The 20117-nt window shown below is 37.0% G+C and overlaps 2 protein-coding genes across 4 annotated transcripts in view; both read left to right on the top strand.

The window, feature by feature from the left end:
* The window catches only part of LOC135708448 (transcription factor grauzone-like), a 404988-nt gene that overhangs the window by 244422 nt on the left and 140449 nt on the right, over positions 1-20117 (top strand). The window lies entirely within an intron of this gene.
* skd (mediator complex subunit skuld) overlaps positions 1-20117 on the top strand; it is a 170398-nt gene that overhangs the window by 112008 nt on the left and 38273 nt on the right. For all 3 annotated transcript variants that reach the window (XM_065230348.1, XM_065230347.1, XM_065230346.1), the window contains exon 3: positions 18735-18819. In XM_065230348.1, coding sequence (XP_065086420.1) covers positions 18735-18819 — 85 coding nt within the window. The remainder of the gene's footprint in view (positions 1-18734; positions 18820-20117) is intronic.

Genomic DNA, 20117 nt, shown 5'->3' with positions numbered 1-20117 from the left:
GTAGAAATTCATGAAAAATTACAAAATATTTGCTTGTAGAATTTCATTCGAAATTCTTGCAGAATGAAATTCCAAATCCAAATTTTCTTAGAATTTCATTCTAAATGCTTAAAGAATTACATTTTCAATTCATTACAGAATTTCATTCGAGTATATATTTCATTTCTCCATTGCATATATTTTCATTATATATAAATAAATACTGGGTCGGGAGGGAGCATCAGGGTATCATTCAAACTGAAACTGGACGATGGTATGATTGACAGCCGGAGTCTAGGAGGAAATAAACACTATCATTTTCTTTATCCTACCGATTCGATTGTGATGGTGTGAATTCTACTCCAACAGTTTCAGGGCGATTGACGCGCCCTTCTTAAACAAACCATCCAGTAGAAAGCTTAATAAGTATTGCGAATTGTGTTATTCGATTTGTTGGAGCGTATCGTTGGAAGGAGATTCTTACATTCCCGTGGATTTCGCGTAAGTGTCTCTGCTTATGGGTCCGCCCTTCCGTTTTTGGCCCTTCATACAGCGATATTGTGAATTCAGATCGGTAGCTCAAATTGATCTTGCTATTAAGTGGAGCTGCATACAAGACAAGTCTTGAAGGGATGGTGGCTACCTTACATACATACATACATACATTACAGAATTTCATTCGAAATTCTTGTAGAATATCGTCCAAACTTCTTGTAGAATTTCGATCACAATAATAGTTGATTTTCGTACGAAATTCTTGTGGAGTTTCGTTCAAAATTCATGCCGAATTTCGTTTAAAATTCTTGTAGAAGTTCATTCAAAATTCTTGTGGAAATTAATAACGAATTGCAAACTAAATGCTTGTAGAATTTCATTCGAATTCCAAATCCAACATTTTGTAGAATTAAATTAGAAATTCTTGCAGAATTCCGTTCAAAATTCTAGTAGAATTTTGTTCGAAATTTTTGTATAATTTTGTGCATAATTCATGTAAAATTTCGTTTAAAATTCATAAATAATTTCGTCCAAAATTCTTTTAGATGATCATTCTGAATTCTTTAAAAATTGCAGAAAAGAATTAAAATTCTCATAGAATATTATTTCAAACTTATAAAAAATTGTATAACACATTCTTGAAGGATTTAATTCGAAGTTGTCGAAGGATTTCTTTCGAAATTAAAGAAGAATTTAAATTGAAATTATTGAAGAAATTCATTCAAAATTCTTGAAAAATTTCGATCAAAGTTCTTTTAAAATTCCGTTCGATTTTCGTGCAAAATTTCATTTAAACTTTCGGGGTTTGTTATCTTGAATTGATGAAGAATTTCATTCCTAATCCTTGATCAAATCGCTACTCCATTCTTGTCGAATGGCATGTAAATTTAATTTTGCTTAAAATGCATGCAAAATTTCATTCTAAATGCTTGAAGAATTACATTCCAATTTATTGTAACTTTTCATTCGAAATTCTTGTATAATATCGTCCAAAATTCTTGTAGAATTTCGATCAAAATAATAGTAGATTTTCGTACGAAATTCTCGTGGAATTTCGTTCAAAGTTCTTGTGGAATTTCGTTCAAAATTCATGTCGAATTTCGTTTAAAATTCTTGTAAAAGTTCATTCAAAATTATTGTGGAAATTAATAAAAAAAATTCAAACTAAATGCTTGTAGAATTTCATTCGAAATTCTTGAAGAATTGAATTCCGTTCAAAATTCTAGTAGAATTTGGTTCGAAATTTTTGTAGAATTTAGTTCATAATTCATGTACAATTTCGCTTAAATTCATTAATAATTTCGTCCAAAATTCTTTTAGAAGAACATTCTGAATTCTTTAAAAATTGCAGAATTGATTTAAAATTCTTATATCATTTCCTTCGGAATTTCCTTCCCTTTCCCTAGTTATGGTAAAGATGGGCGTGGCCGGGAATAGCGACAGTCATGCTTCTGTTACTCTTGTTTAGATTGGAATCCATGTTTACTCCCCAGCATTATTCCTGAAAGCAGTCTAACTGAGAATTTCAGAAGAGACAGAGACGTGAGTGTCGCTAGTATCCAATCTACGAAGCATATCATAACAACGCTAACACTAACGCTAATTGATTTAAAATTCTTATAGAATATCATTTCAAACTTATAAAAAATTGTATAACAAATTCTTGAAGGATTTAATTCGAAGTTGTTGAAGGATTTCTATCGAAATTAAAGAAGAATTTCATTTGAAATTGTTGAAGAAATTCATTCAAAATTCTTGAAAAATTTCGATCAAAGTTCTTCTGCAATTCAGTTCGAATTTCGTGCTAAATTTCATTTAAACTTTTGGGGTTTGTTATCTTAAATTGATGAAGAATTTCATTCGTAATCCTTGATAAAGTCGCTACTCGATTCTTGTCGAATTAAATTTAATTTCGTTCACAATTTTTGTAGAATGTCGTCAAGTTTTTCTTGAAAACTATTCATTTGAATTTGGCCGATCGAAAGATACTGGGCTATAATGAAGCATGAACTCCGTAAGCATCCTAAAGTTGTCACTACGGAGCAGGGAAAGTTGAACTCATGGTTGAAAGCAGGAAAAATTCGATTCAACCGTTGTACAAAACTTTAAGGGTGGAATTAAAGCAAAAGATTGGGTATTTGGATTTGGTGAAGACATAGAGCAAAATAAAGATACGTAAACCAAGCTTATATGAAAATTGCATGACAATCGGTTGAGAGACTTATTTTTGGCAAGTACTTTTAAATGTTGCAATTTAACTGTGGATGTAAGTGTGCATTAGACTGATGCAAAATTTGACTTTTTCGCTCCACAGTGCTTAAATGGTTTCAAATCTTGTCCTGATAAGCCTCCTAAAGTTCCCGAGCAGGAACGAATATCTCGATACCTTAAATTGATATGGATGAGCCTGACATAAGAGGTAAAATACCAAACAATAATACCAAAAAAATGTTCCCAAAATACCATTCCAATACCAAATTATGATAATGCAATACCAAAACAATACCACTCAGGTATTGTTTTGGTATCCAAATAACAATTTTTGGTATTTACAAAGTATTTTGCAATGTAGTTTTTTGGTATTATTCTCTGGTATTTTACCTGTTATGTCCTGCTGGTCAATACCAAAGTTTGGTATCAGATCAGAATTAGGAATTCATTAGTTATTTTCTCCTGCTCGGGTTACAACTCATTTGGTTAGAAACAGACTTCGCACAAGCCATTTGAAGTTTGCATGTAAATTACTATGGGAAATCTCAACTTTTTGTTCATTGCCTTCTATTCTTTTTCCATATTGAGCTGCGAAACAGTTCGATAGCCATTCTTATAGAAAATTTTCTCAGCTACAACTTTGTAAATAGATCGTTTCTTTGTAAAACGAGACAGGAAAAAGTTATTAATTATATAAGAGATTGGTTAACTTATGACATGATCAAGCAGCTGCTCTGTAGGCAACACTGTATTTTGCAGTGTGACATAGTAGCCATGACTTTTGTGTCTTATTCAACGCCCCAGAAACACCGATGTTGCCTGCTGAGCAGTTGATTGAGCATGATCATAAGACATCAGCGCATTGAATCATTGATAACTTTCAATCCTTGCATTTAATCAAAAAGTGGTCTTCAGCAAAGTTGTAGCTGGGAAAATTCCTATAATAAAAAATATCCTATAAGTACATATGATAGTTTTTTAAGCAGACCGATATGGTGAATTATTAGATAGACATGAACAAAAATCTTGGTTTTATCATAGTAATTCCCATACAAACTTCAAATGGTTTGTGCCATCTCAGTTTCTCACCAAATGGGTTCAAATTTTGAGAGGCTAGTCAGGATCCGGTTTGAAATCGTTAATACTTAAACGAGCGAAAATTTCAAATTTTGCATCACTCTAGTGTGCATGTTTAACAAAAATGTAGCTGTAAAGGCCCTACGCGCAATCGATTCCCTAGATTTTTTTTCCCAACGGAAAAGCTATTGTTCATGGCCGGAATATCAGCGTCTTTTTGAGGTATTGAATTATGGGTAATTTTGGGCCCTTTTTGGCCCATAGTGCGGCGGCGCGCGATCGTCAAGCAGTCACGTTGCGATCGAGTGTCGTTGCATCATGATTCATAGCTTCTGAGCTGCTCTACTGCCACAGGATGAATCACAATGTTCGCGATAGTCGAATTGTTGAGTTGGAGTCGATTGCTACTTATTTTCGAATTAGTCTTCCTTCTAGTGCCAACTACCAAATCTTGTCTCTGGTGTCATATTCTTCAAAAACATTCTCGCTTCGGTGGTAACCTAGTGCCGACCGGCGGGCGGCGACACGGAAACTTCTTCCAAGTGGTAGTAGGCACTGGTATTGGTACTAAGACGGCAAATACCTTTGCACCTACCCACGCATACCACGATGTCGACCTATGTACAACAAAAAACAAGAAATTCAAGTTTATCTGCCTTCCTCGATTCTCTGTGTTGTGCTATCCCGGTTTTCCGAATGGTGGTAAAAGTGCCCCTTTCTCCACCACCGCCCCCCACGCATATGACGTCACGAGTACTACTATACTTTGCATGCACTCGTCTCTCTAATATACTCTTCTATAGCAACAATCTATCACCAAAGCGGACGGAAATCTCTCGCACGTATAAAACGTGCTACTGCTGCCGACTGCTCTGATGATGACGTTCGTCCATGGTGTGAACGAAACCCCAAAAACCGGTTGTTACCTTTCCAGGGCACACCACCACCCGGTCCCGTTGCCCGTTGCCCCAGGCGACGACGACGACGACGACGGTGGCGGAAGCGTTGCAAAATTTGCCCAAATGCGGGCAAAGCTCTGGGCTCTTACAATTTCAGCATTTCTACGGCCCAGCAACGACGACCTCCTTTTCTCTGCTGTGGCGTACAAAGTATATTTTTTCCCATGGCCCATCATCACTGCCACCGGTCCTCCTTCAGCTTGTTAGTCACGTCGTGCTCGTGCGGGAGATTCCTGTGGGTGTATGCAAGAAATTGTGTCACATGTGATGCCTGTTCCCACTTTTTCGATAGTACTACGTACTAGCAGGAATGGTGTTCATGAATGAACTTCTTGTGTGTACTAATTGATTGGTACCCTGAAAGTTGAGCCTTAAAACGAGAGGATGAGATGGAACAGAGAGAGAGAGAGAGAGCGAATGCAGTCGGATGAACGTGGGAACTTTCCAATTGTATTTATTGTTTGAGTTACCCCCGCTTGAAGAGGGTATTCTGGTATTTATGGTCGACGATGTTGGGGGTTTATTGCGTTGAATACCTGTAGCAGTCTGAAGCTGAAGTGTATACAACGTAGGAAATTTCTAGAATTCGCTGGTTTTGCGCTGCTTTGTCTTGCTTATTTAAGTGGGTTACAGTGTTCTCTTGATAACAAATATGACCTCTAAAAGCAGCATTTGAACAGTAAATTATCTTGTCCTATATCACGGAAATTGGGAGGAACTATCAGAGCACCTGACATAGGGGGCAACTCTACCACAGATAAACATACGTAACACTCGAACAAGCATTTAATGATCCATTTAAAGTTTTCTTAGTTGCTATTTAGCTTCGGCGGCGCTGGAGCTCTAGAGCTGGAATTAGCACATAACAGCTTTTGTAAACCATGACTTTTCTCGATGATTTCTAGAAAGTCAAGGCTCGCCCACGGAAGACTCCCCCTACCCGATGGTTATGTTGGTTTGCGTGGACTTGTTTTGAATTCCTAGAAATCATCGAGAGAAATCATTGTTTACAAAAGCTGTTACGCCTTAATTCCAGCTCTAGCTAGACCTGTGACGCACGTAATCAGTTGCCTTAGCGTGTGACGTTTTAACCTCTACCGCCATCTATGACAGCGTTCTAAGTTTTTAGCATCACAAGTTGATCTAATTGTTGACCTGCTTTACTTTTTTCGAGCGGATTTCCACACAAAATGATGCTGAACAATTCAGCCACAATTCAGACATCATATCAAGAAGACTGGCAACTTTACCAGAATCCAAGCGACAGATACAATAGCGCTGCGCTTGAGTGAAGGTGGAAGGAACGCATAGAAAAATGAGTAAATACACAAACCTTTCTTCTGAGGATGTAATCTTTGCTATCAAATTCGTTCGAAGCATTTACCTTTGAGCGACAGATGACGCGATTGTACCTGTCTCATAGCTTTCGTATGAGAAAATGGAAGAGTTGCCAGTCTTCTTGATTTGTTGTCTTCGGTGCTAAGTAACATTGATCGATTCTCTTCATCGGCTTTCTCTTTCGTTAATGACTTGCAGGGTGGTAAGCGAACCGGGAAAATCGTGTCAACCGGGAATTTTAAAAGAAGCCGGAGAAAGCCGGGATTTTGACGGGAAAACCGGGAAAAATCAATAAACCCTAACATATTCCAACAAAAATTCAAAGTTGAAGAACAGCTTGAGCTTAATCAAGCAAACATATATTTCTTCAGCTCAAAAATTGTTTATTCAGATCTTAATTATCTTAAACCTTTGAAGTCCTTTGGAATTCTCCTCAGTATGTTTTGAAAATATTATCAGAAAATCCTTTAAAATCTGTTTATATTTCTTTTCAAACTCTCCTGTTATTCTCCTCACAACCCACATACAATTCTCTTCAGAATCACCTAGGGATTCTCCTTGAAGTTCTCCCCACAACTACCTTGTAATTCTTCTAGGATTTCGTCAGGACTTAATCCTATAATTGATTTAGGATTCTTGTCAGAGCTCCGTTGAGTTTAGAATTTTCTAAATTCTATAAAAAAAAATCTTATTGTGGAACCCTGAACATTTTTCCAAGACTACACAATTTTCCAGCGACTGTATTTTTCCAAACCTGAAATGTTGAAAAAATTTCTAAATCAGGGGTCTAGAAAACATTTTTTTTTCTCAGTATCATATTGTTGGAAAAAAACTCAATCCTTTTTTTCTACTAAATCTAGGATAGATTTTCATAAGTCACAAATCTCTTAAAAATGGCATATTTTAAGACTCTGAACACATGTCAAAGCCTCAAAATCATGGAAATTAGAGAATTCAAGTACATTAACTATATGTTTTGTATTACTTCTGCGTGAAGTCAACGATTTTACATAGATGCTAATTTCAAATAACAGACTAAAGTGATAATTTGTATACGATAGATAAGTAGATGAAAGTATAGAGTTGATAGTTCCGTTAGAGTACGGCAGTGTGAAAATTGTATATAGAGAGTGGGATGCCTTCCTTCAGATAACAGCTTGAGTGCGGTAAAATCGATAGAACTGTTACAAACACATCGTCTGTACATGAGCGAGTTGGCGATCATCTATTTTTGCCAGTTGTGGCGGGGGAAATACCCCTCACCATCGCTCTCCAACGGGGGAGTTTGGTAAAGAGACATGATCAAACTGATTTGTACCTTCCTAAAAAGTTGTCCTTGCTCGCTTTCTACTCTCTATATATAATGTTCACACTACCGTACTCTAACGGAACTATCAACTCTATACTTTCATCTCCTCATTTATCGTATAAAATTACCACTTTAGTCTGTTATTTGAAATTAGCATCTTCTACTATGTTGTTTTCAAGATTTAATTTGTATTTAAGATTTATATTAGTACAGATCGTGCTACGTATCAAGTTCGAGATTAAAAAAAAAATCTTAATATAATCTCTCCCTCTAAAATTCGATATAAATCACCCATTCAGCCCGTTAGCGTTCGGCTATGCGACCTTAAAAAAATCCATGACTTTGGTACTTTGTATATTCTGGCGCTTTACAATCATCAGAGGACTCGAGTCTAAAAAAAGTTATTCAGATTGATTCTAAGACTCTGAACCATTTTTTTGATTTTTTTTAAACTTTTGGTTAAAATTTGACAGATGGAAAGTTATAGAATAACCCTGCTATAAATTTTGACAACGGTGGCTGAGTTCTTCTCGAAAAGCGGTCGATCCGACACCACAGGGATTTTCGAACATAGAGAATAACTTTCGAAGTGTCACTTTTAACCATGAGTTTTAGTGAACTCCGGAAATGGTCCACAGCCTAAGTACCTCGAAAATAACGTGATATTGCAATCATAATTCAACCAATTTTATTCACTAACTAATGTGAACAATTGTGATGGAAATTGTGTTGTTTTAAAACAGTTTCATAATCTGTCGAACTTCAACCCTTTTTTAGTTGCGCAAGGAATGTTTTTATAGACATATTGTAACAGACGAAGTTGTACTATCATTGTACCATAGACTAACACTAAGACCAGGGGGTCCCGAAGAAACATGCTCCTTCTTTAGGTTCAGGAAGTACCAGACCTTCGGTCCCAAACTAAGTGAAGCACCTCTCGAATTGTAGGAAAATCCACCAACCCCTCATTAAACTCTGTAAAATTTATAAGACGATTCAAAACAAACACAAACTTTGACAGCTTCTAGTACGAGAACCAATCAGACCACTGAGGCTATTTAAGTAATGAGCCAATTTAAAACCGTTAATTTCCTATTGATTATTGATTGCACTCCTTGCAGCTAGTACTTCAACTGAGGTGTTGGATCAAAGAAGTACAACGCAAGTACAGTCATATATGTCACATTATTAAACAAACCACTTTCAGAGAACAACGCGTCCCAATAGAAATCAATTTACCCTACATCCGTTCGTAGTTTAAAGAACCAAACAATCCAAACAAATACAAAATTCGATTACCGCTGCTGCGACACCATCATCGAGCGATGTCTTCTGCTCTAATCACTTTATAAGTGGTTCTCTCATTTATTCGGCGCTGTTCCGATTCACTCACCTACTGCGAGGCATCCTCGTTGCCACTCATTTGCACTGTGCTGCGAGTGTCTCTCCCGTCGCCCGCCGTTCATCACCATCGGGAGCGTCATTCGGCATGCGCGCTCTCGAGATGTAAAATTGCCAATTATTTGGTTTAGTATTTTTTTTCGAAAAGTTTTATTTACTGCAAGTCGCCGTCCGTCCGTGCACAGCGTGTTCCATTTTTCGTCAAACCTCCGAATGTACATAAAGGGGTTGAAAACATTAAAAAAAAACAGATGTAGGTATTGCTAAACATCGATAGGGGGATTCGATAGATTTGACAGTGTTGGTAAATACCACCATCTTTCACCTACACAGCCGACCGACGCACACTTCAGTGCGTTTCAATCAACACACTCAATCAAATTGTTGTTGACAAATTCCGAAATAATTTTGACATTTCCCTTTGGTGGTGTTCGTGAACGAGAGACCGCATTCACACTCGCTCACGATTATTGGAGGGAGCGGGCAAGTGATTCTCTCTCATTTCGCTCTTCGCGGTTGCAAATAAATCGCTTCGCGTATGCTTGTGTGCGTGTGTGTGTGTGTGCGGTCAACCAGAAAACAGGCATGATTGGTTGTATGTAAAACTTTTATTAACATTTAATTGGACGTAATGGAATTGTAATATTATTTTGGCACACACGACGATTCCGCTAGTGGAGGAAGAACCGTACATTTTTTAATCACTTCAATCGCCACGGTGGATGGCATTGAACCGCTTTGCGTGCATCAATCAGCAATCGTTTGTATGTGTGCTCTCATTACAGGGGTATACGGTGATGATGGAGAACACACGCCAAGAAAAGGCCGCCCCCCACAAGTGGAGCAATGGACCTTGCTATGTATACATACATACTTTGTTGTGGGGTTTCCTCGAGTGATGGGAGTATGTGGGAGTGCGTGCTGGTAGCTTTCGTAGTAGGCTTCTCACGGAGGATGTTTGTTGCGATAGGAACAATGACGATGATGACGATTCTTTTTTTTCCTGGACTCTGTGTTTACATTAGTTGGTGCTCCCCAGTTTGGGAAACCACGCCCATCGTCATCAGTCAGCATCAGCAGCACAATAGCCAGAGTGGGTGGGTAAAGCGCTCCCGTTGTGCATTGTCGAAGCGAATGCTTGTGGCGTGTGTGATAGGCGACAAATGGTGTGTGAATAAATAGAGCTTATTAATCGACCAAGATGATGCTCTCGTTAGGGAAGGCGTGTGCTGCTTGCAGTCGACAGATTTGGGTTTCTATTGTCTTATGAAGCATTTCGCTGCAATTGTTTTCTTATTTTAAGTAATTTTCAACGAGCATGTTCAAACCACAAAACACCCAAATCAAGCAACATAGCAAAAGCGATTGTGATTTTTAAATCAAACTGAACTATTCACTCACTTTTCTCGGAAATGGTGAAAATTCGTTCACATCACCATCGAACATTTTATTCCAGAGCCATGATCAAATAGGTATACTAAATTTTACATACCAAGTTCGTTAGCCAAAAGCAGACATATTTTAGCGTGGTACAGAAAAATTACATTTACAGTATGGGCCAGATTCTTCTTCTTCTTCTTCTACTTCTACTTTATTATACATATAGACTTTCAGCCCTTAGCTGGTTGGTCTCTTTGGATTGAAGGGTTAGATTTTGGCAACATACAATTTTAGACTTTAAAGCTTTCCAAATCTTCCACAATTGTCAGGAGAGTCTAATACCCCGGACAGACTATGGCTTATATCATGTAATATAGACTGTCTTGCAATGAGCACTCATACATAGGATTTCCAGTGAAAACTAGATGTATGAGTGCTCATTGCAAGACAGCCTATATTACATGATATCAAGGTTGCAAAGACTCATTTCAGCTAAAATAATGTTTTTCGGAATAATAAAACCAAAAGATGGTATGATGGCATGTTTTACTTGTAACTTACAAGAAGAGGTTACAAAGTATGCGTTGGAAACATAAAACCTGTAAATTTTGCTTTCTATGAGTCACAATCAGCGATTGGCTGATCGCTGAGTGAGTGAGTGAGTTTGTGAAAAATCGCTGATTGTGATTCTCATGAAGTGAAATAAACAGGTTTAATATGTCAAACACATTCTTTGCAACCTCTTCTTGTATCCTACCAAGTCAAAATTTGATCATGGCATCTAATTATTTCATAATTTAGAAAAACATTGTTTTAGCTGAAATGAGTCTTTGCAACCTTGCATGATATAAGCCATAGTCTGTACGGGGTATAAGATAAATATTTAATAAAGTGTGATGTTTTTAAGTGCTGTGTATAAGCAAATTAAAATCACTGCGTTTTGTCAAATCGGACCCATACTGTACTTTAAATGTCTAATTGCCCGTTTTAAGACATGTGCAGTAGAGTGATGCAAAATTTGAAATTTGCTCTCCACAATACTTAAACGATTCCAAATCGGATCCTGACTAACCTCTCAAAATTTGAACCCATTTGGTGAGAAACTGAGATGGCACAAACCATTTGAAGTTTGTATGGGTATGGTAAAACCAAGATTTTTGTTCATGTCTATCTAATAATTCACCTGCTTCAAAAACTATCATATGAAATTTTCCCAGCTACAACTTTGCTGAAGACCACTTTTTGATTAAATGCAAGGATTGAAAGTTATCAATGGTTCAATGCGCTGATGTCTTATGATCATGCTCAATCAACTGCTCAGCAGGCAACATTGGCGTTTCTGGGGCGTTGAATAGGACACTAAAATCATGGCTACTATGTCACACTGCAAAATACAGTGTTGCCTACAGAACAGTTGCTTGATCATGTCATAAGTTTATCAATCTCTTAAATAATTATTAACTTTTTCCTGTCTCGTTTTACATAGAAACGATCTTCAGCTAAGTTGTAGCTGAGAAAATTTTCTAAAATAATGGCTATCGAACTGTTTCGCAGCTCAATATGGAAAAAAGACTAGAAGGCAATGAACAAAAAGTTGAGATTTCCCATAGTAATATACATGTAAATTTCAAATGGCTTTGCGAAGTCTTCTAACCAAATGAGTTGTAACTTTGGGAGGCTAATCAGGACCCGATTTGAAACCATTTAAGCACTGTGGAGCTAAAAAGTCAAATTTTGCATTAGTCTAATGCGCAGTCTAATGGAGCATAAGACGTGGTGACATAAGCCACTTAAGCAGATTTCGGGGCCTTTTGAGGGAGGAATTCATTATGGATATGCACTAGCATTGGGCGATTCTGAATCGAAAATCGGTAAATTGATTGATCGATTTTTTGAATCTATCTCAAACATCCAAAAACCAATCTGTCTGTATCTGTATCAATCTGTCTCTTTAAATTTTTGTTTCGGTTTAAACAACATTTTCAGTGTATTAGGCATCGCTCGTGTTATTCATTGTTATTACTGTATTCCATCAGTGAATGGAAAACCAATTGACGTTTGAGCGGTTTTTAAAAGTTTTAAGTTGGAATGATATTTTCGCGTTTGCGAGTATGAGTGCGTGAAAATGCATGAGAATCTCGAGCATGAGCTTTGTTTGCCACATTCGCCCGTGAGTTTATTCTCTCAGGGAGGCTCAATGAATGAGATTTGAGAATGATTTTTTTTCCGAACACTGGTATTCGCATTTGAATTATCTCAGTACACAAATAATTGGATTTCAAAATAGCATTGAACATCGATTGTTGGGCCCTTGGAATTCTTGGATTCCTAAATGGCGTTAAGCATCGATTTCCGATCTCTGCACGTCCTCCGCGTTCCGAAAAAACCCATATTATTGAATATTTGTCAGTTTTTCAAAAGCCGGAAGCCATTATTTTGGATTCTTATTTTTCTTTTCAATAATCGATATCTGGCCTCTACAAGACATCTCTCTTTCCAATATGTCCAATCCATATTGTAGGATATTTGACAGTTTTTCTAATACCGGATGATCATTGATAATCATGGATTTTAGAAAATTACGTGTCATTTCCGATTTATACTCTTGTTCTGAAAATACCCATATTGATGAGTGGGTATTTCGAAACAGTGACAAGATCGCCCAATGCTATTATGTACACCCCCTCGTGACAAATCCAACTTCATGCTTGTTCAAAACATTGTAGTTATTAGTTAAATTGAGTACTCAAGCTCAGGACCAGTAACTAAGAAACAAGCTCGATAAACAAATAACCCTGAAAATTTCAGTTTAACTCCTCCGGATTGTCTCTAATGTTTAATTTCTCTGGAATTTAGTTGAAAATTTTTTAGTCTACATTCTTAAATTTTCTAAAATTCCCCTGAAATTTTCCTGTCAATACACTGAAATTCCACTAGAGTTTCTTTGAACTTTCTCTGGAATGTCTATAAATTCTCATGAAACTTTTGTAAACTCTGGAATTTCCCAGAATTTTCTTATGTTCCTCTGAAATTTCCCTGAAAATGTCCAAAAATTTCGATATATTTATATATTACAGGGTGACCAGTGAACCAGAAAATCGAGAAATAGCCGGGAATTTGAAGTCACCAGGAAAAACCGTGAATTTTGATGAAAAATTTGGGTTTCGTCCTTTTAATTTTTTTCAAGATCCTAGGACTAGGAATAACACCAATGTGCCAGGGAAGTGCAGAAGCCTTCAGAAAATTTATGAAAACTTCAGGAATATTTCAGGAACTTCACAGAAGTCCAGAGAATTTCAGGAAATTTTAAAGATGTTTACGGGAATTCCATTTATTTCCAAGCAGAACCAAGATCTTTAATAGAATTTAAAGCTTTAGGGAAGCTTCGAGAACATCAAGACAGATCAGTGAATCAAAGGGCAGTTCAAATAATTTCAAGGAAATTGTAGAAACCTTAAAGAAGTTCAGGGAATTTCCGGAAACTTCAGCAAAGCTCTGAGATAATTTATGGAAAGAATTATATGAACATACCGAAAACGTGAAAGTTTTTCAAGAGCATACAAAAATGCGAAAATTTAGCTAAGTTGATTAGATAACATCAACGAAGTTCCATTATTTGAAAAAAAATGCTAGAACTTTTAGCAAGCAGTGACATCTTCAAGAAATTCCAGAAACCTTCTAATAAGTTTAGATATTTTTCGATAGTTTCATTATATATTCAGCGAAGTTCCGAGTACTTCCAGGACGATCAGATAACTTCAGAATATTCCCATTAACTTAAGCAAATTTTAAGCGACTTAAAAGGAGTTCCGTGGAATTATGGGGTATTCCGAGAATTCTATGAACGTCGGGAGCGTCATCGAATTATGAATATATATATATATGTCAGAAAATTTTCCAGATTATTAAACAAATTTAGAGAACTTCATGTAAGCAAGCGTTTACAATGGTTATAATACTTCAGAAAAATTGTCGAAACTTCAAGGCAAATCAATTAATTTCAGTATAGTTGTGGGTTCTTAAAAATACTGATAAATTCAGGGCAGTCTAGAGAACTCTAAAGAAATTCAGTAATCGTTTTGCCAGTTTTAACCAGAAAAATCTAGACTATTGAAGAAGTTTTAAATTAGTGTCGATAATTTAAGGGAAGTTTCATGACCTTCAGAAAAATCTTGAGAACTTCAGTGAAAATCATAGACGTATATTAATTCTTTCTTTCTAATTCCGTCCAGACATTTAGAAAAACTTAGAAAACTTCACAGAAGGACAGTGATCTTCAGAAACATTCGGAGAACTTCATATAAATCTATGGATTTTAATTGGTAATTCGCGAACTTCAGGAATTTTTATGAACATTAGTAAAACGCGGAAGTATTTGAAAGAAGTTTAGTAAGCTCCGAAAATTGGAGGAATTTAAAAGAAAGTTTAATTCCATTAGTTTCAGAAAATTAGTGGGAAATTTAAAGCAGTTCCTAGGACAGTTCATTTAGATTCAGCGCAGTACAACAAGATTCACGAGAACTGCAAAAACGTTAGAGATGTTTTGAGAATTTCAGAAAAGAACAGAGAACCTCAGAGCAGTTCCGTTAACATTAGAGAAGTCACATAATTTTTAAAGAAACTTGGAGAACTTCAACGAATCGTTAAATCTTTAGAGAAGATCGATGATCGTTAGAAAAATTGAGGAAACTCTTCCTAAAGTTTCCTAAAGTAAAAGTACTATAAAATTCAGGCAACTTTAAGAATTGTATGAGAAGTGTTACGAGCATCATGCTAGTTTCTCAAACTACAAAAGAACTTCAAAGCAGTTACATTAACCTCAGAGAAAATGGGAACTTTCAAGTAGTTCTAAAGACCTCAGAATAGTCCACTCCATATTCAACGAAGATTTCCATTGAAACCTTTCTTTCCGATGAAACTATCCTTTGAATTATTTATTTGTTTTTAGTTTTCCTCGGAATTACCTTGAAATTTTACACAATAACAAATCCTTTGGAAAGATTCTCCGAATGATCAATTGAATGCATTTCATATTTCCTTTTGAATATTACTCCTTCCTTTGGAATTCTAGTCACATTGAAAGCCTCCTAATAATTCATTGGCATTTCTCCTCACAAATTCCTTATATTCCTTCTCATAATTTGTTTGGAAAATTCTCCTGAATTTATTTTCCGAATTCCTTTGAAGATGTCCTGGAGTTATTCTCAGAATTAATTGTAATACTCCTTTTAGTATTCTAAAAAAATATAAGGACTTATTATTAAGACTTAGCATTAGTTTTCTCCCACAAACTTTATGAAATTATCCTCAGATTGCCCTTGGAATTTTCCTCTGAACTTCACAGGAGTTGTGCTCTTCTAAATTCCTACAAGTATTAATTTTTATTCACTTTAATTCAATGCAGGGTTTCTTAAAATTCTACTCAAAACTATCAGGCTTCCCATGAAATCTAATATTCCTTGAAAGCAGATTGCCTTTGAAGTTTTTCTGAAAAAAAAAACAAAAATTCCCCTGAAATGAGGCCCTTATAAATAATAATAAAATTTCACGAGCTCTTAGAACTGTCTATGGAATTTTACTCCAGATTCTTAATAATTTATTGATTATAGCTTTTAAGTCCAGAACTCTAGGAAATATGTATGTTCCAAAACCAAAAAAAAAGAGAAAACATTGTAAGGCTCTGATTTTTTTTAAATTTATTTGTTACTGAAGATTCCACTGTGAATCTATAAAGTTCAAAGTGTGAATGAAAATAAACTGACAAATTAAATGCTTGTATTTCAAAATTCATTCTTTTCTTTAAAATATCTTTAGTAAGAAAATTGTTAGTTTGTCTGAGACTTCCTGGTATTTCAAGGAAAAATAAAATTTCTTGAAGATTCCCGGTTTTCCAGGTTTTTGCCGTTAGTAGACACCATGACTAATACCGTGGGTTTGGCCATAAACTTTCTATTGAATCTTTCGCTTTAAAACATCATATCTTACATAAATGTTTACGAGATACTAATTAAATAAGTCCGAAACATCAAACATTTGTTTGGCGTGCCATCATAACGACTGCTTTTCTTCTCTTAGGTCACTTTTTAGTTACTATGTTTACAACTATTAGTCACTATTTGGTCACTTATTTCTCCAACATGGTCACTAAAATCACTATTTTTGACAGCAGTGATCGCTACCAGCCCTGCGAAGCGGAGAAATCCTCTACACTTCCACGATAAATCACTGGGATGTGGGACAAAAGGGTTGGGTTTGCAGCACGCTTCGTTTCGGTAAACGGTATACGATGAATTGAAGTTATGTTTTCTTGTTAAGAAAGATTTTATAATGTGAAGTAGCCTGTAAGCAAAAACGGTCCCAACTAGGCCACTGAGCCCCTATCGAGTAACACACGACTTGTGGTCGTGGTGAAAATATCAACCATGATTTTGAATCGAGATCGCGAAAAGTCTTTTCTCACCTTAAGTATAACTTATCTTAGGCTGCAGTTTTGATCGAATTCCACTCAAGGGGCGGGACACCTTGACTGAATATATCAAAATATGTTTGGACTTATAACGAAAGTATTCATTGAACAAACATCGTTCAGCACTATAGTTTTTGAAAATAATTAATTTTAATGGATGATATTTTCAAATACATCTTAATTGTTTTGCCCCTTGGTTATATCATCTTTAATGACGATTTTCTATGAATTTTCGGACTGAGGACTTATATTTTACTACCAAAATTTAATTACTTTATAAAATACTAATCAGCAGAATACGAACTTCACACCATTTGCGCCCCCTCTAAATCTTCATCAATATTAACAATTTTTTGTACATACTCATATTTAACGGTAATGAGTCAAACTAGAGAGTGGGCAATCTGATTGCTACTTCTTTTGTTCAAAATGAAGCACACCCTAATGTATCATCAAAACCGAGAAATTTGTGACTGAGTTATCTTTAGGGGCAAACTCAATAACGTGTTCAATTATTACTTAATTTGGTAATCATACATACAATAGACTCTAAATAGCATGTAATTCGTAACGATTACCAGCTCCCAACCGCCCGACTGCTATCATATAACACAATTATGCATTAACTTGCCGCGCGTTTGAACAAGAGTGTAAAAAGCCAATTCGATCTGCCATCAGACCGATTATGACTTCATCGTCGTCGAACACCCGCCCGGCAGACAGCATTGCACCTGCAATTTACAACTTGCACTTTCGTATACCGACAGAGGGTAGAAGCACGCGTGCCAAAAGTGCATCGTCGAAAACCTGCACCGTCACCCAGCAGCGTTTTTAGCTTTGTTTGTTTACTGTTTGCTTACCTTGCAGTTTCTTATAATATCAGCTCACTTTGACAGACAGGTGCTCTCAGGAGGAAAAGGAAAGTGATCTCGCGAAGCGCCATCATGCAGCAGGAATTTGCTTTGTTTACTCACATTCATTGTAAGTTGAGCTCGCGCGCTAATTTATGGCGAGACGAGCGACTACTGCTTTGATGAGATTGATGGCCGATTCTGAAATAATAAAAAAAAAACTGTGTCACGAAACCGTGGTAGGGGTCGGTGAGCATACAAATTAAATCATATCAATTTACGTGATTGACCGACCGATGATGATGATGATGATGTTGGTCGGTCGCCACTTGTGTTCAAGAGAGCGGCTGAGGTTATGTATCGCATAATCCCCATCATCAATGTTCTTGGGGGTGATAATTCGGAAGCAGCCAGCTGTTTTTCTTTTCCGCTGACAGATGGGAATTCGAAACGAAACCGCTCAACAAGTGATTTATTTAACACAGATTAAGAGCGACGGTGGACAGCGGCGGCGGTTCACCGTTATTTTTCTTCAGAGATAAAGTGGTCGTCGGACAGGAAAGTAATGTAGGTCAGGTTTTGTGTAAACGCTTTAATTTACTGTAAACAATAATGAAGCACATAAGAATGGTAAAATAGGCATACAACATGAATTAAAATATAAAGGTGCAGAAGAATAGAAAAGAACTAAAACTTGGAACAACACGAGAATAGTATAAAGGAAGTATGAACAAGAATAGAAAAGCAGAAATAACAGCCCTGTAAGCGAATGCCGCAATTTGGAATTCATATTCCGCTGAATGTCAACCATGCAATTACCGCCCTCATTTTCCACTAATTATCGAATAATTAGCCGCAAAATAGACATCGCTCCGTTTGCTGCTACTGCTCCCCCACTCTGTATCTTACACATCCGTAAATCATCATCGACCAACGGAGCAACACGTGCCTGAGTATTTTGCCACTACAAATTGATCAACTCCCAATTATTTGATTGTGAGTGAACCACAATCGAAAAATTCAACCGTCCCAGTTTCTGCGGCTCCTCTTCCCGTCCCTATTTGTGGACACGTGCTGGCCCCCGATATTCCGTTTACCTTCAACAGATTCAAATTGATATGTACGTTTGCGTTTGTAATTAAATTAACCTGTTGTTATTACCGAACGTTGAATGCGCGTTGGGATGGTCTGCGACTGAATAATTACATGGTGTGTGACTTCAACTTTGTAACATTTCGATTTTTCTCTCTCTCTCTCTCTATTTACAGAAGGTGAAAAAGGCTCCTGGGAGGGTGGCCTGTCGTACGAATGTCGGTCGCTTCTATTCAAGGCCCTGCATAATGTCATCGAACGGTAAGTTGAAGGGCGATCTTAGCTGGAATATCGCAACTACATCCCCAGGCACTTTCATCCCAGTGTGCATACCGTAACTACAACGTCAGTCATATTATTGTGGGTCATTACGATCAACTTCGTCGAGGTGTGTAGTGATCACTTATTATACTCTAAGGTGTCGTTCAGTCAGAATTGAGCGCGTAAGAACTTAATTTATTCCGATAAATAGGAATTGGCGAAGATGTAAGCGGATCCCTTATCGTTGAAGCTCGAAATTGTCCGGAGCTACCTGAAAACCTCTGAAGTACATTGAACCCCTCCTGATGTCTCCAGAACAGCTCTAAATATCGTAGAGGCTCTCTGAAGTTGGCCAGATTCCGGCAATGCTCTGAAATTCGTTGAACCTCACTGAAATCCTAGGATTTCTCGAAAACGACTATTCAATCAAGAAAAATAACACCATCGGACGGATGAGGCAATCCCGCATCGATCAGCAATGTAGATATGTAGGTTCAGTGCTCCGAAACTCTCTGAAGTTTGCTGAACACGACGAACTCGTCCGGAGCTACCTCAAAACCTTTTAAATTCCTTGAGCTCTTCTCGGTTCTCCCTCTCGGAAGTTTTCCGACAGAGTCGGAAGTTCACTGAACCTCTCTGAAGATTTGGATCTTCTCAAAATTCCGCTGAATCTAGTCGAAGCACGATGAACCTCTCTGCAGCTTCACGAGTATCACGAGTATCAAATGAGTGCGTTCCAACTCAATTGAGTCACATTCACTTTCTATTGATACACAAAACTGGTTTCTCGTAGAACCAGAATAAGGGTCCGGATAGACATGTCAATCCGATTTCGGATCAATTGTAGCTTAATGTTGGGAGTTAATGCCTGGAAGAGATCCAGTTGGTTTCGAATTGCCTCAGGTTTTCGTTTTGACTTCAAGTGCTTCTCAATTGAAAATGATCCATGCTTTCGTCAATTGACGAAGCAGATCGAAATCATTCACCCGAATGAGGGCCCTTTGATAGTGGATCTATGCTGTTTGCGTTATCGTCAAATATTTGCAAATTGAAGTTTGCTGAAACGTTCTGAATAGTGTTTCCTACCCGGGACATCCCGGGAAATTTGCCAAAATTAACATTTCCCGTTTCCCGGGAAACTGGTTGGACTTCCCGGGAAAAACATGTTTTTATACAGAAGGCATATATTTTCACTAAAAATAGACTACAGTACCCGTGAAATTAACCTACTTGAATTACTTAGAGAAATCCAGGAGAATCCAGAGGAATTTTCGAGGAAGTCGGATGATTTTTCCGGT

Source organism: Ochlerotatus camptorhynchus, unplaced genomic scaffold, assembly GCF_037179485.1.
Source record: "Ochlerotatus camptorhynchus isolate MF236.1 unplaced genomic scaffold, CSIRO-AGI_Acam_v1.1 ptg000330l, whole genome shotgun sequence".
NCBI classification, from domain to species: Eukaryota; Metazoa; Arthropoda; class Insecta; order Diptera; family Culicidae; genus Ochlerotatus; species Ochlerotatus camptorhynchus.
The sequence above is the reverse complement of the archived record's forward strand: the minus strand, read 5'-3'. Positions and strand labels throughout refer to the sequence as shown.